The sequence below is a fragment of the Corvus moneduloides genome, chromosome 7, assembly GCF_009650955.1.
Source record: "Corvus moneduloides isolate bCorMon1 chromosome 7, bCorMon1.pri, whole genome shotgun sequence".
NCBI lineage: Eukaryota > Metazoa > Chordata > Aves > Passeriformes > Corvidae > Corvus > Corvus moneduloides.
In genome coordinates this window covers 5,788,419-5,811,771 of record NC_045482.1, presented here as the reverse complement: position 1 = coordinate 5,811,771, position 23,353 = coordinate 5,788,419, and the positions used below count along the sequence as shown (strand labels likewise).

Genomic DNA, 23,353 nt, shown 5'->3' with positions numbered 1-23,353 from the left:
AAATACATATTCACACACACACACATTGGACCTTAAACTTGTTGAGGATGTCTCAGCCAAACTGCAACAAAAATTATATTGGTATGATAGTGATGAAGATATTAAAAACATAAAAACACTGCAGTGACACTGACTCTGGATCTTTCCCTCCGGAGAACAGGTATTACTTAAACTGTTCCATCTGCCAAGGCTGGCTGCAAACATGGCTCTCAATTCCTCTTTCCTGGAATGACTGAAGAAAACAACACAACTACCCACAAAACTCATGCCTGCAAACACAAGTGCTGTTGGTGCAATTAACTTCCCATTTATTAATGTGTAATGGGACAGGCCTTTGGCTGAAAGGTTCTGAAAAACACAGTACATTGACATGATCCAAGAAGGAACTCATGCCCTCCCTGCTCCCCACAGCCCTGCCAGGTCCAGGATTCCAGCCCTAGCTCAGTTCCTGCAGCACCCCTGATGACTGGTTTGCATCATTCCCAGCTAGACAGAAACTATGGAAAAAGCAGTTTTATTGGAAGCACCATATGGGCTCAGGCACACGATGCCAGTGGATGCACTGAGGGAGAACTGCCAGAGTGCATCCCCCAGGGACAAACACCTGCCTAGGGACACCCTCCCCCTCAATCCTGCAGCTCCAAACACCAAGCCTGCCTGCCCAGCGACCCACACAACTTCCTGCCGTGGGGAATCAACCCAAAATTGCTGCAAATACTCCAGGACCAGTTGTTTGCATAAAGGAAGAGCAGCAAGCCCAATGAACCTAAAAAGCCTCAGATGTACACACACAGCTGGTACATCTGAGCTGAGCTGTGACATTTCTGGGAAAAGCAGTGGCTGGGAGGACCTGCTGCCAGGTAGGCAATTCCTTTGGTCCATGCTCCCTGTGCCTGCAGCCCAAGGGCCTCTCCAGCAGAATCCCCATCCCATTTCTACATTAGAAACCAGAGAAAGCAGTGATTTCCATTTCTCTCTTCTCCTCCTGCTTCTATCAGATGCAGACTCAGCAAGAGCTGTAGCACATCCATCTCATTGAGCCACCAGCAGGACAGGGACCAAACCCAGGAAACCTCCCCCTTCCAGCCCTGTGGCAGGAATTCCAGCATTCCTTCTAAAATCCCGCCTTGTGTCTTTACCAAAACCCCTGCGTCTCTGCTAGCTCTAGAGCCAGGATAAACATTACGCCTCTCCCAAGAGGAGCACACAAAGTGAAGGTGGAAACATTTAAGCTCAACTGAAAACACTTGGTATTAGAAAATAAATAAATAAATGAATAAAGAAACCCAACAAAAACCACACAGTGATTCTGAGACAGAATAGTTACATTTTATACATTTTATTTCTGTGGGGTTTTAGGTTTTAAATAACATGACACATTTTTGTTCTGACTCTATACCTGAATTGCAACTCTCCTTCCTTTTCAGTAAACTTTGGGATCATTTTCACAGTGGACAGTTAATGATGATGAAATTGCAAAGAATTCAAAGTGCAGTTTCTTTGCAAGCATGAGCCTTCCAAACATTAATTTAAGGAATGGAAATAAAACTATTTTGAAAGCCACCGGTATTTAAAAAACCCAAAACTTTAACTATGAGGTGACCATGACTAAGCAATTCTTAGAACAGATTTTCAATTCCTGGCTGGTTATTTTTTTAAAACCACAGCTTGGTTTCCAAAGGCAAAACCACTCCATGACACTGGCTCTGCCTCACACTCCCAAACACTCTGAACCAACAGCTTTAACTTGTGCACATTTGCACAGAGAGCACAGTGAGTTTGGGGGTTTCCCTTGGCTAGATGCACTCTTGGACATCACAAAATCATGGAACAGTTTGGGTTGGAAGGATCTTAAAGCTCATCCAGCTCCACCCCCTGCCACGGGCAGGGACACCTTCCACTGTGCAAGGTTGCTCCAAGCCCTGTCCAACCTGGCCTTGGATACTTCCAGGGATCCAGGGGCAGCCACAGCTGCTCTGGGCACCCTGTGCCAGGGCCTGCCCACCCTCACAGGGAACAATTTCTTCCCAATATCCAATCAAAATCTAACCTCTGTCAGTTTGTAGCCACGTCTCTTGTCCTGTCACACCAGGCACTCTCCAGCTCTCTTGGAGCCCCTCTAGGCACTGGACGGGGCTCTAAGGTCTCCCCAGAGCCTTCTCTTCTTTTGGTGAACAGCCCCAGCTCTCCCAGCCTGTCTTCAGAACTGGACTGATGAAATGCAACACAAGTTCCGTAATCCTGAGCCTTTCAGCAGCTAGTTTTTTAGATTTAGAGGAATAGCACACAAAAACCTTCCACTCCAGAGCTGCCTGTGCAATAACCAGCCACGAAACAATTTCTTCAAGACAAGGAGAAAGTGAGAATTGCCAGCTGTACAGAAACCCCACTGTTGTAAATCCCTAAGACAGCAGAGTCACTGTTGCCATCACCAGCTGTTCCAGGGGAAGAGCCAGCTGGACACCCCCACTGCCAACAAGCTCCCACATGACACACTCACACTCCGTAAGAATAATCTACAGTTATTACCAGGTCCTGAGTACAGCCATAAGCAAGATTTCAAGTGTTAACTTTTAGGCCCAGATTTTCTTAAAACGATCCTGTAGAACACATACATATTTAAAAAAAAAAAAAATCTATATTTAAAATTATCTATTTACCTAACCTACAAAACTTTACTACAAGTAGTCTGCCATCTGGAGAAAAAACACCTTAAATTCAATTTCAAGTATTCATCAACATTAAAGTTGTTACTCTAAGTCCTTTGAAGATCCTGAGACAAACAATTATAATTACATAAATATTCAATCAAAATAATTATATAAATATTCAATCAAATATAAGGGAAAAAAAATAAGTAAAAGAAAGGAAGCAGCTCCCAGAATGTCAGTACAATTTCCCTGTGCAGGCCAGCTCCCACCCACCCAGCCCAAGCTTTCCAGAGCCCTCAGCCTCCAAAAGCTGGTCCCCTACAAAACTTGGCAGCTGCCAGAGGCTGAGTTGTCTTATCTTTTGCAGTCACTTTAGATTATATACATTGCTATCCCTCCTTGCTCAGTGACAGTGATTTCCAGGGAACTCTCCCTACTCCCTACTTCCTTCTATGTGTGAGCTGCACAAAAAGGAACAAGGGATTGAAGGAAGCCAAGCAGTATTTTATTGACTCCCAGAAGATAGATATGGATTGCACATAGCCCTGGAAAACTTCTTTTTAAAATCCCAGAATTACCAACAAGAGAACTCATTCCTCATAAATAACCTGACACCGCTCCTTCGTCAAAAGATTTTGGCATGGAACATATTTCCTTTACATTTTAATGTTACTAGTTCATTTCAACAGCTAAAAAAATGTCTATATAATATTTAAATATTTTGCTCATATTTTTGACTTCATAAAAAATAATAGTTTTAGCTACTACTTTCCTAGTCCTCAAACAAAATTCAGAAAGACACCAACTTTTGAATGAGTCCCTTAAAAAAGCGTGTTTCACCTAAGAGCAGTAATGACTCCAAGGAAACACACACGGTGTGACCACCTTTTCCTCAACCCTGCAGAAACATGTCCACACACTCAGCTACAGCCTTAAACAGAACTTCTGCACTGTGACCAAGACAAGGTCAATCCCAAAGGCTGGTGTCCCAGTGCTTGCAAAATCTGACCACATACAACTGAATTCCTTTGTTTTGGAAGAGGTCAGTCTACCTACCAACCTCTCAGCTGGATGATGACTCCAGGAGCCTTGTTGGGCCTGCAAGAGGCCATGGGAGTGCTCTCAGCTTTAATGAGAAGCCGACAGGGTGACAGAAGCCACCACAAAGGCGAATTAACCCAGCCCTTCTATTGCAGCTTCTTCCCCTGGCATTTGGAAAAGGCACTAACCTCCAGAAGCATCAATTTCCTGAGGGGGACCCCTGGGTCACAGACTCTCTTGCCTTCCCAGAGCAGTGCTTGCTATTATCCATAGTACCACCCAAATGTACTGTTTGCACCTCAGTGTCTTCCTCCCAAGACATGAACCCAGAGACTTCAACTAATGCACAAATGATTTTCAGGTCTGATCAGGTTTTGAAGCTGAGAATGGGTTCCTACTCAAGCAGAAATGCCTTAGCATTCATGACTGGCCAGAAGTGGGCTTACAACAAAGTCTCCAGCACCCCAAGGACTTGCTGACCCAAGAGGTGCTGGGGCTAAGGTCCTCCTTCTACACAGCAGTTAATCAAACATACCTCAATATCTTGCTTCCATCTCACATTTTTACATAAAGCAGAGGTGTCCACACCTTCAGGAAAAACACTTTTTAAAGGAATAGTCAAAACAAATGGACACACATTTGAAAGCAACTTACCCAATTAGTTTCATGAAGCCCATCACACATGTAAAGCCCAAAGGCCAGGGAATCTCAGACAACAATTTGGCTGAAAGCAGGTATAACTCACAGGAAGTAAGTTTTAACAACTGGTTTCTCTGTTACAAGAGCTTCCAGAGGAGAGCAATTAATACCCACCAAGTGATTGGTTTTGGCAACTCAGGCTCTGTGCCCTTAAAATGAGTAGATTTTTTTTAAAGCTGTCACATTGCTGTTACAGTGAAGATTGTATTCGGATGAGTTCCTGGGATATACGAATCACCTACTTCTAAACAGGCTTCTGCATGTTATAGACTAAACTTCTTAACTTACAAATAATTATTTTGCTGTTTCCAGTTCACAATGGTAAAAAAATGAAGACTTCACAATGTGTGTAAATGGGAGGTAAATGTATTTTTAAAAACAGAATAAAAAGCTGCATGTTAAAAACTGGCTCACAGACTAATAAATACATACATCAAAGACATGAAATTTTCAGCAGCTGGTTTTAAAGAGCAAGGAATTGGGAAAAAACTAGCTGTCCAGACTCCATTCTGGCTCTGTGATCTATGTGCTAAAAATATCTGCAGTTGAAAAACAAGTTAACAGAGGAGTAGAATCAGCTTTGTCGCCTATTTTCTTTTTAAAAAATTAAGCTACTTCCTAAAAGTGTGGTGTAAAACCTAGAGAAACTATTAATTTCTTCATGCACTTGATGACATTGAATTAAAAAAGAAATATTTTAACCCAGAAAAAATGAGTCATTGTATACAGTAAGGACAGCCTTACTGCAAGTTTTCTACAGTAAAAGTATTTCTAGAAATACACCAGAAATTACTTTCCTATAACAAAATATACAATTATGTGTCAGATCATCATTGAGTTTCAATACTTAGGCAAAACAGAAATAGTTGCTGTGAAGTTTAAAAAAAACCCAACTCCGAAGAGCAGAAAGATGTTTTGACGGCTGTGGAGATGCCAGAAAGCAATGCTGGACACCAGGAATTTCCAGAACAACTCCCTTTCCAAAGTGATGTGCAGTTTGTGAATTAGACCGTGAGAGAAAACTGATCCTGTTCTATGGGCTTCTCCACCCAGGCTCCAAGTCCTGCCTTCAGGAATGCTTTAAACAAACTCTCTTTAGCAGTTTGATACTCAGCGGCTCCTTGCTTGGTGTCGTGGTACAGGTTGGGCTTGAGGATCTTTGAGCGCAAGCTGGAGGAAAGCTGTAGGGATGAGAGACAAGACCCTATTAAGCCAAACAGTATCAGAGTGACTGAGTTATTTAAACAGCTAATATTAAAACAAGGTAAGGATCTACCAAACAAAATGTTGAGGCCAAAAAGCCACAGACATACTTCCTGGAAGCTTGCTTTCTGAGAGTAAAACATGAAACCTCAGCAGTGAAAATGGGATTATCCTTCCAAATAAATTAAAATGCAAAGGCAAGCTCAAAGGAGACAGCATCCTTTGCTTACTCAGCTACAAGGAATATGCATTTTGGACCAGACATCATCACATTAAAGAATAAGTTAACAAACACATTGTTCTTTTCCTTTACTGCATGGAGCAGCAGCTACCTGGCCTCCAGTTGCACCAGGGGAGGTTTAGATTAGATATTAGAAAAAAAAATTCACTGAATGGGTTGTAAAGCATTGGAACAGGCTGTCCAGGGAAATAGTAGGGTTACCACCCCTAGAAGTCTTCAAAAAATGTGTGGATATGGTGCTAGAGGACATGGTTTAATGTGAACATGGTGGTGATGCTGCATTGATGGTTGGACTTGACAATCTTAAGGGTCTTTTCCAGCCTTAATGATTCTGTGGTTCTAACATCAGGCTTGGCTTAAAATAGGCTGAGAAAGTGGCTTCTGAGTACAGAAAGCACATCCAGGTATTTCACTAAGACTTAAGAAGTGGCAAACCTGGCGCTGTGGAAGCTGTACCTTGGCATGGATGCGCATCCAGCGGCTGTAGAATGCATGCTTACAGAGGCGCGATGCACGGCCCATCTCATCCTTGCCAGTTGTAGCATTAATGATTTCCAGACCAGAGTCTCCTACTGTCCAGTTCACACTGAAGTTCGGGGCTTTCCCTGGCTGACGGGCTTCTGCGTTACTGATACCTGAAAGAAAAGTGATGTTTAACGATGATAATAAATACAAACACTTGATTTTTGGTTTTTTGTTGGGGAGTAAACAGTGTTGTAAGCAGATCTTTTATTTTGAGGGCATTCTCCTGCAGATTTCTCACCGACTCGCAGAGGTAACACCATGGACACCTCACTCTCATTCTGGCTAAAGTGGTCTCTACTTCTGTCCTTCCCAGCAGGGCAAGTGTGCACCTCTGCAGAAAGCGGCCTCCTCGGCAGAGGGGATCATGGAGAGCTCTGTGGCAGGAGTTCATGGGGTTCATCTCACTTCCAAATGGATGCGAAACTATGAACCCTGGAAGTGTTCACGGCCAGGCTGGACAGGGCTTGGAGCAAACCTGGGATAGTGGAAGGTGTCGCTGCCCATAGCAGGGGGTGGAATGAGATGGGCTTGACAGTCCCTTCCAACACAAACCATCCTGTGAGCCCCGTCCTCAGAACCCTCCACAAAGCCAGAACTGGCAGACATTTGGGTCTTCCAGCATAAATCCATTGTGTTCTAGCTGCCTCCCCACTTTACATGGCCAGTGTTGCACACTGAGCCCAGAGATGGGGAACCACAGGACTCCAAACAGGATTCGAATCACTTTGCTCAGGTCTTAAATTATGTGACACCTTCAAGCTATGGCTCTGTCTCCAGGGATAGAGAAGCGAAGCCACCACAATCCAACCCAAGTGCAAATCGAGGCTGGCTGCCTGCCCAGGGCAGGATTTACTCCCCACGACACCCCGATGCTCAAAAGATGGACTGTACATAATGAAGGTCACAGCAGCTGCTCCATGCATGTGTGACTCCTCAGACATTCCAGGGGTGGCAAAACTCTATTGAAGATGTCTCAGTCACCTCACCAGGAGAGAGCAAAGCACCAGGGCAATTTGTTCTTTCTAGTAAATAAAAATCCTGCTTTAAGGCAGCTCTCATTGAGAACCTATTTTGAGTCTACTCCACTGTTAGGCCAGGTCCTACACTTAGTAAAATCTAGACAATTTTTGGAAATTGAACATAAGCAACACAGCAGGATGCATTTCTGGCTGATATCTGGAATGCAATCTAATGAAGCTGGGCACCTGGTGATGCCTTTTCCTGGTCTTAAAATCAAGAGTCAAACACAGTTAGAAGGGAAAAAGGGATTTTACCTTGGTATTTATTTTAAGGATCCTTACGTGCACACGTCCAGGTGGAATGCACCAAAATGCACCCTGCAATCCCCCCACAAAAGATCTGGTATAACATTATAGGTCTTACTAATTAGCATATCTATCAAAGATTCCCCAGTGAGAGGCTCAAGTGAGCCCCCCTCCCCAAGGAGCCTTCCCCTGGATGGTTCTATCTTAGTTCACAGAATGTGTTCTGGAGAGAACCTTGGGGTCTGGGGCACACTGATCCCTAACTATGAAGCTTCTAAAATGTTTAGTCTCTCAGCTTGACAAACAAGTCCAAGAATGTAGGCAAAAAGCACTAAGAATACAGAAGTTATAAAAAGGTATAACAGGGGTATAAAAGAAAAGGCAAAAAATCACCATGGCATCACTGGGAGCAGGACTGGCTCACCTGGCTCAGTCTCATGGCACCTCTGGGCCCAGGACTGAGAGTGTGCAAGACCTACAAAGTCTGAATAACTCAGCAAAATTCAGGTTTGCTTTCTACCATCAATTCCTCATTTAATAAACAAAGAAACACTTTGAAATATAAACTACTGAAGCTGTTGTATTTTTATACTTGGTTTGGATCAACCTTGTCACTATGACTGATAAGAAATAATTAAGTGAATAATAATAGAAAATAACCTACTATTCCCCATTTTCTTAAAATATAAGCTGAAAAAATTGAGAATTGGAACAAAAGTTCATTTTACCAAAAGTACTGAGGCAAGAGTGCTAAGAAATTGATGCCACCTGACAATTTTTTGTCTTTTTTTTCTTTCATTTAATGACATCTATACTATTACCTTTCCTTTCATTCCATACACTATTACACAAGTACAGGGATCAGACAGAGGTCATCAAGTACTCCAAAACACTTGTGATATCACACTGAGTCCCACAAGCAAATCAAATAAAGATGACAAAGCTGAACATCCAGTATGGACTACATTTCCATTGCAATTATACAATTCAATTCCTTGGGTTTTGATGAATTAATTATTTAAAAAAAAAAAAAAAACAAACCCAAAACTAACCCAGATTTAGAATTTCAAATAGATTTAATTAATAACAACCCATTCAGCTGCTTATTTGTATGCAAGAACTCTAGAGAGATGGCAAAGGAGTCCCTGATGGTGGATCACAGGTAGCATGGACAGGGAATAAGGGTTATCTCAAAATCAAAGCATTTGATAAAACTTCAGGTGGGTCAGATCTTCCCCCTCAAAATCTAGACATGAATATAGCACAATATGCTGAGATTAGAAATAGAAAAGAAATCTAGGATAGAGAGTCAAATATTTTACTCTCCTTTGAAAACTAATAGAACTAAAGCTATTTAGAGAACATTGCTCAGAACTTATTGTTAAATATTATTAAAAAGGGATATAATAAGCAAAAGGAAAGGTCACAGCTCTTTGTGCCAGTGCTTATATAAATAATAATGCTTGACAGTTCTTTGAGGAGAGAGCTAAAACAAGCTTCATTAAAAAGGACACAGAAAGCTGAAAAGCACCAATGTGAACAGGAGGATGAGGTACCAAGGGAACAGCCAAGAAAAAAAATCACCAGAAGTTCTGCTGAAGGATTTAATTTTGTCTACCTTAAAAACAAATTCATTAACACTTGAATAAAGATGGTCTCCTTGGGAAGAGTGAACACAGCTGGAGAGCTTCCAGCTCGGGGCAGACCTGGGATGTGTTGGGGGGGGGAAACTGAGGTAGAATCGGTGATGATACTAAATTATTTTTAAAAGGCAAGAGGAGGAGCAATTGCAAAAAGCAGCAGAAAAAACCTCACATTCTGGGGATCTGGGCAATAAAAAGGCAGATGAAATTCCTCACAGATTAATATAAAGCAACATATATTAGGAAAAAACCCTAAGCAATCTTGCAAAAGGAGTTCTGGACTTGGAGCTCAATATTAGCATTCAGGAATGAGGTTTTAGTTTCTAATACTCAGTTCTACCAAAAGGTCAGGTCAATCACCAACAGTAATCAAAGTGAATGTTAGGAATTATTAGTGAAGGATCAAGGAAGTGAACAGAATACATGCCACCACATAAACCAGTATTGCTGCTTTACTCTGGATATCAGCTACTGCTCTGGTCTCACTAGCACAAAAATGGGTCTGCAAAGTGATCCTTATGTGAAAGGGTCTCTGTGCAAGGAACAACAAAGTAGACTAAGACACTTCAGCTTGCAAAAAATAGAACTTAGTTTTCTATACCTCTGAGATACTCCTTCCTATCTGAGTGTCATGACCACTGCTTATGGTCTGGATCTCACAGAGCACTGAGGAACATCTAACTAATTAAATTAGCAGAAAGGAAGTTCCTTACCCAAGGAGGCTGTGGATGGCAAAAAGTTGAAACCATTTCAAAAAACATAACCAGGAATGAACAAATGAAAGATGTGCTAAGGATTTCTAAACACAAAGATCTCAGTACCTGACTTGGGCTTCAGCAGGGGTGAACTCCTGCGTGCCCACCTCCCACAGTGGCTCCACCAAAAAGAGTCTGTGCAGGTCACCCTGCAGACTGGCAACTTGACATTGGCTGATTTATCCAACCATCCTCACTCTGTGAAATCAGTCCCTTTTCAGATTATTCTAGAAATTTACAAGATTCAAACCTGTCTTCTCTTCAAGTGTGGTGGCCACCTCTCAGGGAGAGTTCAACTGCCCTCAGTGCTGGGCTGCTAAAGGCACCCTGAAAATCTGGCTCCTGCAACCAAAAGGCTTCCAAGAGCACAGGAAGGGAGTTTCCTATCAATAGACAGATTTCCTGCATCCCTTACCTGAAAAACAGCTGCTCTGGTATGCATGTTCCCTACTGGAACTGAATATATGGGGCACGTGTTAGTGGTGAACAGGGCAGTGCTGAGTTAATGGTTAGATTCGATGATCTTGGGGGTTTTTTACAACCTTAATGATTCTATGATTCAACTTGCTGGGAAAAGGTGTAACTCAAAACTCTCTTGTAAAGAAAGAAAGATGATAAAAGACAATTTTTAGCAGTACATAACAGTATCTCAAAATAATTCTAACCTAATGCAGGTGCCCCAGCAGACATAAAATTTACTTTATTGAAGAAAACCTGTTTTTACAGTACTTTCTCAGCTAAACAGGCAGGACAGTGGGACAAGACAGATTTCTGTTCTAGTTCATCCCTCTGGTAGAAATAAATCACAGAGGTGTGTGTGTGGTACAAGAAAGAACACAGAACTGGAGACAGGTATTTCTGCAGTACTTGTTCTAGGTAAGAATACACTGAAAAATATGTGAATCCAAGAGCACAGCTACACGAATGCCCCAGCTGAATGTAGCAGCAGAGGTCAGAAAATCAGCTTTCAAGACTGAACCAGTAAAAAAAAAATACATCAACGGAGATCTCTGCCCAACCTCCTAAAAAACCTATCTGTACATTTTTGAGATGTGTATTTTTGTGAAAACTGAACAGCTGAGAACATTTCCGAACTCTCTGCTACTCGGCAAGTCCTGGCTCAACTGTTTTAAACAGATGGTTCTATTTCATGGGAAATAGATGATAGCACCATTGCAGAAAGATGATTTTCAAGAAGGCAAGGTACTGTTCTATGCTGTGAAAAGGAAAACAAAAACTCTTCTCATCCTGCCACAAACCTGCTGTCTTGGAAGGACTGATAAAAATTCCCCAAAATCAGGCAGAAGCAGTCCATGCATCAGCTACTATGCCCATAAAACTATTAGCTATTTGGTACAGAGTGTTGCAACTGTTACTTACTTGCTAATATAAGGATGAATACGTTATTTAGCACTTTTATACATTCTAATTCGGGGAATCCTTATTAATTACCTTTTGTACCTAAAGGAATACTCATTGTTCACAATGGTCTTTTCCCCACTCCCTCCCTAAATCTGTTTTAAAAATTCATGTCCAACTTTCAACATGCTTTAAAATAATGAGCTGCTTTTTTTCCCCTGGAAAATAAACACATACCAAAAGCTAAACTCTACAGAGCAAAGCAATGCACACAGTGAGAGGATGAGATTTGAGTTTTAAAGCTTTCAGGGCATTACTGTAATAAGCCATTTTTGAATTTAAGACAGGTGAAGTGTTATCTCCATCCATTTTGAGCTGATTATTGATCTAGAAATTGTGAACCAAGTGTGTCTATCTTGGCATACTAATAAATGAAAGGACCAGTCAACAAAAATCTGCAATGCAAGAGAAGTGACAGTCAGTGCTAACACACTATTTCCACAGGTGGGAAGAGGATTCACTAAGCCTTCAACTTGCCTCTCATCTTCCTAGGGCATGCTCCAGACAGGAATGGTGGGGAAGGTAATCCAAAGTTTCATCCCCCAGTTCTTTTTAGCTTTTAAAGGTCCTTGCTACAGTATTTCTGACTGGATAACTGTATTATGTCTTACCACAACTTCTCTATTGTAACCAGCAAGCAGTTTACTCACAGCACACAGTTTGCAAGGTTTTGAGAACTGGAAAATCACAATGCTACTGAACAGACTTAGTTACCGGCACGGCCTTCTCCATTAGATACTTGCCACTAAGTAAAGGTCTGTTGAGTGTATAAAGAGGTGGTAGATCTTCTATCTCTGCTATCCTCTGGTATACGGCTCTGGATAGATGATCCCCATGATATAAACTCCCCAAGATGATGCTAGAGAAGTAAATTGGCTCCACAAAGAGGCTAAGTAAGGCTCCTTGAATACCCAATACGTTCCACCTAAGAGGGAGGGAAAAACAAAACAAAACAAAAAACAAAAAAACACTTTCTTTTTAATGGAACAAGTAACATCTGCCAGACATAACAGCAGTTAATCACAATGGACCAGACTTTCAACCCTTCCTCCTGACCAGCACATGACCATGGTAGCATAAGCTGTGAAACCTGCCAGAATTTCAGAGATCAGCTTAGGGGACACTCAGTGTAATCCTGAGTAAAATGACCTAAAACAGGAGCAGACTTCTTGTAACCCTGCTAACATATCTGGTGATGCATTTTCCAGCACTCTAATGCCAGAGATGGACAGGATCATTCAATGGGAGAAAGCCAAACCGTGAGATTCTCCATCAAAAACAGCAGCTGATGCCTCCAGAAGACACCTGGCAGGGAGAAGAGCATCCTTTCCGGAGCACAAGAAGGATTGTCTGCAAGACCTCCACACCTCACCATCACAAGGAAAGGCCTGTCCTTCAAACCTTAGCCCAACTGCCCACATCCTGCTGACATGTGCACTGGCTTGCAATATCCACAGGCAGGGAGAAAAGTGAGTATGAAAACTGAAAACATGCAAAGAATGCATATAGTCTTTGCTCCCTTTAGCTGCTTCACAGATTGCGAACATAAATCCCTGTCTGAGCACTGTATTTACACTGGATCAGATCTGGTGGCAGGGATGCAGAATGCCTAGGAGCAAAATCCTGATTCTGACTTTTTTTTTTCGCTGTGTTCATTTGATAAAGTTTTGGCTCTCAGTGTCTCTGTAACTGTCACGCAAAATACTTTTGAAAACTTCAACATCTCCTGCAGAGTATTTTCACTGCTTGGTCTGAGGAATACGTGCAAAAAGCTTGGCACAATGAAAATAGCGTATTTCAGTCTTGGAATCCCAGAATGGTTTGGCTTGGAAGGGACCCTAAACATAATCTAGTTGCAACCCCTGCCATGGGCAGGGACACCTTCCACTATCCCAGATTGCTCCAAGCCCTGTCCAACCTGGAGCTGGAGTCCAACTGCAACACTCAGACACAAGAAGCAGGAAAAGTTCCCTTGGTGCTTGGATGAAACAGAGGAGCACATCAGAAGCTCTCGTGCTCCCATAGAATGGTTGTCCTTGTTAAAAAGCCCATCCTATGCTAGGTTGCAAGGTTGTCCTAGGAAAAGAGGGAATTCGGATGTTGCTAACAGTGTTTCTTGCAGCTTGTGCTGGGATGGCAGAGCTACACATTAGCATCATTTCAAGTTAGAAACTCCACACCACAACTGTTTCACTACTGCAAAAACTGAACTACACAGGCTGGCTTCAGGACTTGCAACATGTTTCTTTTTTTTTTAATAAAAATGGTAAAACAAAGATTATAATCCACGGAAACAGTTTCTTTACATATCTTTACTGAGGATGAAAATGGAGGCAATGCACATTAATTTACTCACCTGTCATTAAAAAAGCTGGCCCTAATAAATGAGTAAAAGTACTGTGATATTAAATGAGGTGTATTTTACATGGAATAAAGGCATATTTTTAATAAGACTGAAAACGCAATCAGGAACCAAGTGTCAGAGTAAAGATATCAAGTGAAAATTGCTGCTTCCCAGGACCAGTATGCCTTTCTGACTGCTACAGACACAGGTAAAACTATGGAAGAAACATCTGGAAAGAATTCAAGACTGAGCATTGCAAACTCAGGTTTGCAGACAAGGCACATCACATTTTACATTACATGATCAGTGCTTGAGTGATGATAGACATTTTAAAATAGGCCAAGGCACTCTTCTGGCAAAGCCCTTACTTCCTAAATAAACCCCCTTTGCCGGACCCTTTTCCTTACTTCTGACTTCAGTATTTCCAGAGCTCGTGTTTTGCTGCTTCCTCCCACACTTGGTGACCTTCTCTGGCGCAGAAAATGAAAGTTGACATTTGTCTTGTTAACTTCTGATTAGAAGAGGAGGAGGAGTGAGGACAGCTGAGCAAGCCTCTGCAAGGAGGGCTGTATGAACTGGTATTACCTGGCTAGGGCCTTGGTTTGCTGGGTTGTGCTGAATCCCCTTTGCCACTGCAGCACACACTCATTGGGCTCAGAGCAATAGGCCTGTACAAGGACAGGGACTGCAGAAACCACTCATACAACCAAAGCTCTTAATATTCGTTACGCAGGGTTGGGTGGTGGTTAGGTTTATAAAACTAGCTTTAAATTTCATTGTTGTAATAAAAGAACATTTACTTCTCTACAAAAATGTATTCTTATATCAGAAACTGGTTATAGTGCAGAGATGAACATGAAACCCAAAAGAATCACATAATCACTAAAGCTGGAAAAGCCCTCTAAGAGCATCAAGTCCAACAATTAACCCTGTTCAGCACCACCCTGTTCACCACTGTTCCCAGATGCCACATCCACACACCTTTTGGACACTTCCCACCTACACTCCACCACTTCCCTGGGCAGCCTGTTCCAGGGTCTGGCCAAATTTTTCCCCAATATCCAACCTGCACCTCACCTGGCACAGCTTGAGGCAATTTCCTCTGGTCCTGTCCCTTGATATGTGGGAGAAGAGACCAACCCTCACCTAACTCTACCCTCCCATCAGGGAGTTGCAGAGAGCAAGAACGTCACCCCAGAGCCTCCTTTCCTTCAGGCTGAGCCCCCCCAGATCCCTCAGCTTCTCCCTATCAGATTTATGGTCATGTTCTGCAGATCATAGCAGAGTGAAAGAAAGCACTGCATGGAGACTTTCTTCTTGTTCCTTTTTCATACTTTACTTCCATCGAACAGTAATATCTCACTTCCATTAGCACGTACACTGGAACAACCTTTATGAATATAAACTGAGAAGAAACCACCACCATACATCAGTTTTCAAAAGGCCACAGGCATTGCCTCCAGAAGTGCCTCATCCTCCAGTTTACAAACACAGGTTGTCAGAACACACACCAACAATTGCTGCCAATCTAACACTAACCTCTACTGAAAGCACAATTTCTTTTAAAATTAATGGGCCAAATGCTGTACTTCACTATAAACCATGTGGTGCAGAGCAGAAAAAGCAAAATGCACTACAGAAAACTTCAAGTCAGTGTTGTCTTTCCAGTGGAGCAATTAAACAATGGATTTTTTTTCTTCACATTAAAAATAGCATCAGAAAAGAGTTAAGTAAGTAACTGAAGTGACTTAAATCTAGCTTACAAACCCAAACCTGGGTACTAAAAAACGAGCACGAGCAGAACACAAGAATGCTGCATCACATCAAAAGATACTGACATGCCTAAAGAAAAGCATGTAAAGCAGAGCGCTGCAGATAGGAAAGAACATGGAAGCAGGCAGGGAAACTTTTCCAATGTATACCTTCTCACTGGAAACACATGAGATGCTTGTCTAAGCTAAGCAAAAAAAAGTGTTATAACAGTATTTAACACATTCTGAGCACTCCAGTTTTAAGTTACTACAAGAATTTTCTTTGACAACCTTCAAAAACTTTACCTCAAAGTAAAACTGATATTTAAAGTGCAAGCTCTTAGATTGGTATGAATAGCCACAGGATTTACATTCAAACTGCCAACGCTCAAACACGGGTGCCCTGATTTGAGCTGGGGTACAGCTAATGGTGATTTCTTCACTGTTGGGAGTACAAGGACAGTGTTGGGAAATGCTCCTTCAAACCAGTACATCCCAACACCTTTACAGGCTCGACCCCCACCTTGGCCTTTGCAGATCAATGCACATGAGTTGTGTTCAACTCCTGACAATTTACACAGAGGACACTCTCTGTGTACTGTGCTCACCTGAGGTCTTACAGATGACCACCTCAGTGGGAAATCTGAATTTTATAAATTTATCATAGTCACTGGTTTTCTTATTCTGTATTCTCTACTCTAGATTCTGTTCATAACAATCTGAAGGATGGATGCACTTCCTCAACCTTTGCTGTTGTCAAGCACGCTGCACTGAAAAAAGAGGGTGGAGAAACCAGACACTGACACCAAATCAAGAGGAGTCCTCTCCTCCTTGCTGTGTTGTCACATTTCTGCTTCAGACCACCATCTGCTCAGGGGTATCTACAGTGGATTCCTAAAAGGTCTGTGGATTTCACAGTGGATTCCTAAAAGGTCTGTGGATTTCTTCAAGAAATGCAGCTGATTTCACAGCTCTTGACACATGAGAAGGTAAGTAAAATTTAACTCTCAGCAACACTTTCACAATGTGCTGGTAGCACCTCTTGCCAAAAATAAAACCAGTTAAAAATATACGCGTCAGGTAAAAATTCCCCTCTGAACCTTTCAAACTCCAAAGGTACAGAAATGCTGCTATTCACATTATTTTAGAGAAAATACAGAATTGAGGGGGGCCTAACAGCAGTAAGTCATACAATTTGATGTTAATATCAAACAGTTACTAATTTTTTATGCAGAGAGCAGTATGGCGGAGGGCAGTCACTATGTGTGACCCACAATGGTGTCCACATGGAACTGGTGTCAAAATTCATCTCAGGAAAATATCCTGCAAATACTCAAACAAGGCAAAACCTATCAAGTGTTTACAGTTCAAAGAGCTTCCCATATCAATATTATTTATAAACCACAATTACTATGAAGAAATAAAAATTATTTAGTTAGCATTTTGTTTATCACAAGTTTTTACTTGCAACTGATGGCAAGTGAGAAAAGGTGTCACTGTGGAAGATGAAGGACTATACCAGAAAGCAGTTTTCCTTCTGGTGTGCAGAAGGCACAACTTTAAACCCGATTTCTTCTTGTTTCCTTAAGAGATTAATTAAGTCTCTATGACCACTCCTCTTCAAGGGCCACAGTTGTAAACAGGCAGCAGTATCTTTACAAGGAGTGAGAGCTTCTTTTAAATCAAGTAGCTGGCTCAGCAGCCCACACTGTAAATTGTAAGCGCAGGAAGTCTCTGGTCTTTGACAGCAGCCCTTCTCACAAACACCGTTTTAGACTTGCAATTACACACATGAAAAAGTGTTTCCCCTTGTAGCTGCACCAAGGCAGGCAACCATGCAGCTCTGCCTTGTCCCAGCTTTCCTGGCATTGCCTGGATTTGCTGCCTGTATGTTGTTGGAGACTGAAATGTTAATAGTTTATTACTTAAACATCTTCATGAAGGACTTTTGCCTACTCTAGCAAAATGTATTACAAAAGCCGCAGAGACCAGTATTGAACAGGCCTGACTGAGGCCTTACACCTCTTGATGATGAAGATAAGATAAAGTAACAACTCAGGGCTGGGGACATTCCCAAAGCACAGGCTTAACACCTCAGGAGTGGAGACCACAGCCCCAGGCCTATCAGCTGCCAGGCTCACACAGACCCCCTGCACCAAAGGGTGGAGGGAGGAGAGGCTTCGGGTGTGTGCTGGAAAAGCCTCTGGTGAAAGGCAGTGAACGCCCATCCTCCGCTGTGCAGGGAAGCCCAGCTGAGGGCCCTCTTCTGCTAGGGAGAAGCTGCATCCACATGAAGGACAGAGGGGTGCCATGGCCCATCGAACGCCCCCCCCAAAGGGGTCCCCAGATCCTTCACCAGAAAACCAGAGATGATGCAACAGATCCATGGTGCTGCAAGGGACAGTGACACACTGGCGCTCTGCAGGGGAGACACCTGGGCGTTCCCACCTGCCCAAAACATGTGTTCATCCACTGCATTCTACACTCTTCAGTTCGGTGGCGGCAGGGGACCCTCACCAAGACCAGATGGAGGGGAGCAATGAGACGTCATTGGGACCCTGGGATGGGTAATATGCTTCCACCTAACCCCTGTCACTCTCTCCCTGTACCCCCACCCCCCACACACACTTCTTTCTCTATTTCTTTCTTTTCTCTTTCTTTCTCTTTGCCTCTTTTACTATTAAATAAAACACATCAATTTTTTGGCACCAACATCTAATCTCGTTCGGTTTTAATCTCGTTTTTGGGTATATTTTGAACCTTCAAAGTTTTTTCTGTTTTATACACAGACTTTGTTTTCTTTGCTCTTCTGGGTTTAAACCAGATCGTAACATATGTGAGCCTAGTTGGAGAGGTTCCATAATGGTACACCTTGGATAGTCGTTTCTCACCACCTCCCCTCAGGTATTTTACCTAAGTGCCACCATGCATCAAAGTGGCCACTGCAATCACATCAGCCACTGTCACTGGGTTAAGAACTGGTGAGGAGAAATGCTCTCTTTTGGGGACAAAAGGAGGAAGACTGAGTTACAAATGTCCATTTGGATTTCCCACTCTGAATAAGCACAAAACAAGGCTGGTGGATGGGCATGTGATATTCTTTCACACAAAAGTTTATCAGAAAAATATTTTCCCTTCTTTAAAGTAGAAGAGCACCAACGACTTTCCTTTTAACAACTCAACATAGAAAGTTTTTCTCAGTTCCTAGAGCTTTTCTACCAGAGAAACCATGTGAAAAGGAATTTTGCACTTCTCAGCAGGACATTAGCCATTAACTGGAATGTTTAATGAGAAGGTAAGTAATTATTTGAAACCAAAAATATGGGCAGAAAAGCACATCAGAAGGAGAATGACAAAAATCAACATCATGAAGTACCATGGCACCAGGTCAGGATACATTTAAAACAAATGCACGTATATTAATGTTAACTCTGGTCAGAAACCACCCTAACACCCTACTGCAGAGCCACCAAGCTCTAACACACCAGGACAATCCTGTTTTAATGCTTCCAGCCCAAGGGGGATTACACTCATGGCCCTCCCACATTTCTCACAACTCTCCCTGATTGTTCCTACCAGGTCTAGGAGGGTGCTGGGCAGCACGCTGCAGCAAAGCCCTCAAAGGCTGGAAACAGCAACCTGGATTATACAGATAATCCACACAGATGAGCCAGTTCAGATACAAGTGGTTTGATACAAGTGCAGTGCCACACCCCAAATTTATCCACATCTTTCCCAGGCTGTGACTGCGAACCTTGGGAAAGATCAGTGGTAATTCCCATGTCTGAGGCATACTGGAGGACTGATTGCTGGACACTGTGGAGCAAGGCATTCTTTCAAATGTAAATGGACAAAACATGTCAGGGCAATGTAAAAAAAAAAAAAAAAGATGAAAATTTGGGCCTCCTTACCCACCATACAGTCTTTGTTCTGTGTCAAGGGGTTCTATTTGCTTCCTTCACTGGCACAAACAAAACTATTCCCATTAGCCCCAAGGAGAGGTGACAGCTAGCTATGGAAGCGAGAGATGGATTCTGTTCTGCATCATACAAAATCAACAAAAGAGTCAAATGTGTTCTAGCTCAACAACTGGCTTTTTTTTTTTTAATATATTTGCAATGCCAATGTGATAAAAGAATGTGGCATGAATCCCAAGTCAGTAGGTTGGGAGAAGCCCCTGACATGAAACTGGGGAATTTATTTGGTGAATTTTACTGAAAATATTATAAAAGAAGCTGAAATGTCATTTTTATAGAATTACCTTTCCCCAGCTGCCTGTCCTAGCTTCTGAAAGACCCTATTCATTTATGTTAGGGGTATTTAAACTAAAATAAAATGTTTTCCTTCAGTAGAGATGCTGATTACTTGAGACAAGACTAAAGGAACAAATCCATTATGCAACTTTCCTCCTCTATTTTTCATTTGGCATATGCAGTTCACAAAAACAGTTCCTACTTAATATCCTTAATAAACTTTGAATCGGGCTAACGGTGACTTTAAAACATATTTAACATACATATCATTAAAAAATAACTAAAGTAACATTAGCCAAAAAACTTGGTATTTCTCATCTACTTTGCAAGAGCACAAAGGCTGCAAACGCACAGACTCACTTAAAAAAATTATGATGTTGCAACTCTCCCATACTTCTGACGCTTGTTAAAGGATTCTACTGCTAAATTTTTTTTTGTCCATTTATGATTCTGAAAACAAAAACAATCTTTCAATCTTTGCCAAAAAGAACAACAAAGAAGGAATTGGATGAAATATAAATTAAAATACTGTTCTGGAAACAAAATATTTAATTACAATAAAATACTTAAACTATAAATAAAATTCTAGAGTTAAAAACTAGAAGTGCCCATCCATTAGGATTTTTTTAACAGGGACACTTTCCACCATACAAAATAATAAAAATCTAAACTATGCATGGAAAATGTAGGTATCCTTGATATCATGGAATGGTTTGGGTTGGAAGGGACTTCGAAGCTTGTCCTGTTCCAACCCCCTGCCATGGGCAGGGACACTTTCACTAGACCAGGTTGCTCCAAGCCTCATCCAACCTGACTTGGAACATTTCCAACAATGGGGCAAGGATGTATATCACCAGAGGAAGTTATCCAAATATAAGTAATGTAATAGATTTATTGTACTGTTTTCCTAATGCTGTACTACTTTAGGGGGAAAAAAAACCACTAAAACATTCCTCTGCTATTCCCTAGTGATAGAAATACAAAACAAAGCTGTCATGACTTGATGTGGCTGGAATGATACAGAATGACTCCACCTTGCCTCTGAAGCCAGCAAAAGGTCTGACATCAACTGTAGGTGAAGAATCAGGGCTTTATCACGGGGTGACAGCCACTCTCACACTATGTCTAAGCATTGAGATAAGCCCAGCAATTCCCTGCACATGCACTGTGGGTATCATGCACCCCTCCTTTAGGAATCACAGGATGGTTTTGGGTTGGAAGAAACCTTAAAGATTATCTTATTCCATTCCTCTTCCACTATCCCAGGTTGCTCCAAGCCCCATTCAATCTTGACCTTGGACACTTTCAGAGATGGGGCAGCCACAGCTTCTCTGGGCAACCTGTGCCAGGGCCTCACCACCCTCACAGGGAAGAATTTCTTTCCAATATCCCATCTAACCCAGCCCTGCTTCAGCTTAAGGCCATTCCCGCTTGTCCTATGCCCTCCTTCAGCAGTAACATCAATAGCAACAAAACCAATCATTCAGCATCTCACCTGGCTATCTTGTCACTGCAGGACATGGTCAGCAGCCTCTCTCCTTGCAATACCCCATCCCACGTCTGGATAGTGGTAGTGGAGCGCACGGGGATGGTCCCTTCCCCAGACTCGATTTTTGTCCGTAGCTGTCCTCTGGCTTTTCGGTTTGGGTGTCTGTCCCCTTGGTCTGAAGGGCAAAAAACACTGAGAATCAGCTGAGGAACATTTTCAAAGGGTTTTACATTAGAATCACAATAAGAAAGACTAATTTGAGGTATTTGCCTGCAGTTATTGCTGGCTTACATCACAGTTCCTGCTGCTCTTGGCAATTTAGCTACAGCATCAGACACCTCTCACAAACACTGCCTTCCAAAACACACTTGCAGTTAAACCAAGCTTTCACCAAAGGAGCAGTAGGAAGCAGGCAGCTCTTGAGCTCTTTTCTGGGTGTTACAGAGTTAAAATGAAGTTAATGGGCAGACTGTGGAAGGGGCAGGCAGAGAACTGCTGTTAAAGGATAGAAACAAGGAAAGGGGATGGTTAGTTCTGTAGGAATACTTGCTGACTCACTGGCTTATCTCAGTTAGCATCAACCTCTTCAAGACCACAGGGCTCATCACTCTATACTGAACTTCTACCACAGAGGAAGAACAGCTCAGACTTTTTTGGAAGAGATCTTTGTCTAACACACCTCTATGCTAAAAGGAAAGAAGACACCTAAATTTTAACCATGCCGCTTGTACATGCCCCAAGAATAATTTAAGCTCCCTTGGGTGGAAGAGGACTGCTGTCATACCCTCTTGAGCTGCTTCATGGGGTGAGAAAATCCGAGCATCACCACAAGGAGATGTGCTGATATAGAGATGGAACTGCACATTCTCCTTCAGCTTAAACCCGCCTTGCTCCGATCTGATAAAAATGGATTTTTGCTGATCTTCTTTATTGCTGAAACAGAGAAGAAAGCTAGAGTGAAAACTGTCATTAACATGGAAATAAGCATAAGCTGGGCAGACTTAACAGGCATTAAAAACAAACACAGGATGGCTGAAGATTCTGTATTATAAATCTAACAGTTATGACAATTAACAAAATTAAAGGACCATCAAGACAGGAAACAAAGAGCCTGTGGCAACCCCAGATGTCAAGAGCTTTCAGGCACTTAAATGAAACATCAGCAACCTTTAGCCCACTTCATATTATTTTGATTTATATGTTTACAGTTTACAAAATGATTGCCAATTATTTTCCCTGTCCTCCCCTCTCATGACTGACACCTCACTGAATAAATGTTTTGTTCAACTCAAACTTGAGGGCAAAGGGCACAAGTTCTAAATTCAACATCCTAATGCAACAGGACAAGTGTTTTACAGTGAAATAATGAAGACAGATGTTTTCCACAGACACTTTCTCAGCTCTTTGGGATCAGCTCATCATTTTTTCCCTCCAGCTTACCTTAGGTAAAGCTCAAGTTGTGTGTACAGAAATTTCAGCAGACACCGTCGAGCTATAATTTCTGCATGGCAGTCATTTAATGCAAGACCACGATCACTCATGTATTCACCATTGATGCATTTTGTTCCTGTAGAAACACTTATTACCAGGGCATCTTTCACATCTGTACCTGCAAAACAAAATTTCAGGAAGGAGATACAATTAACATCACCAATAATGCAGTGAGTGATCTTCTTGCAGAACCGAAACACGGCTCTTTTTTTTGTTGTTGTTGTTTGCTTCTTTTAAAAAAATGGGTTTTTCTTCTGATAATTTATTTAAAACAAAAGCTTCATTGAGCCATACCTCCCTGCACCAGCACTGTCTGTGGCTCTTATGAGAACTACTCTCTTCATGTTGGAGTTCGGACAAGTTAAAAATTGAAAACCCGCAGGTAAAAAGTGCTGCTTCAAGAAGAATCATTAAAGACCGAGATTCAAAGTGCTTTTTTTCCTGAGGTTCAGGCAGCCAGCAACTTTCAGCATGTACCTTCTGGCCACCTACGCAAATATTCACAGCCACTTTAGAAATCTGAAAGGCACTGGTTTATTAAAGCAGCAACACATCATGGAAGGGTATTGAGCCAACAACAGGA

At 42.1% G+C, this 23,353-nt stretch overlaps 1 protein-coding gene across 4 annotated transcripts in view; it reads right to left on the bottom strand.

Moving 5' to 3' along the window:
• Positions 1–3,137: 3,137 nt before the first annotated feature.
• ADARB1 (adenosine deaminase RNA specific B1) overlaps positions 3,138–23,353 on the bottom strand; it is a 115,587-nt gene continuing 95,371 nt past the window's right edge. For 2 of the 4 annotated variants that reach the window (XM_032113723.1, XM_032113725.1), the window contains exons 6-11: positions 22,720–22,888; positions 22,064–22,212; positions 21,286–21,454; positions 12,186–12,367; positions 6,271–6,470; positions 3,138–5,572 (exon numbers count right to left, since the gene is read on the bottom strand). In XM_032113723.1, coding sequence (XP_031969614.1) covers positions 5,396–5,572; positions 6,271–6,470; positions 12,186–12,367; positions 21,286–21,454; positions 22,064–22,212; positions 22,720–22,888 — 1,046 coding nt within the window. In that variant the 3' untranslated portion in view covers positions 3,138–5,395. The remainder of the gene's footprint in view (positions 5,573–6,270; positions 6,471–12,185; positions 12,368–21,285; positions 21,455–22,063; positions 22,213–22,719; positions 22,889–23,353) is intronic. The other 2 variants (XM_032113726.1, XM_032113724.1) reach the window with 2 other exon arrangements.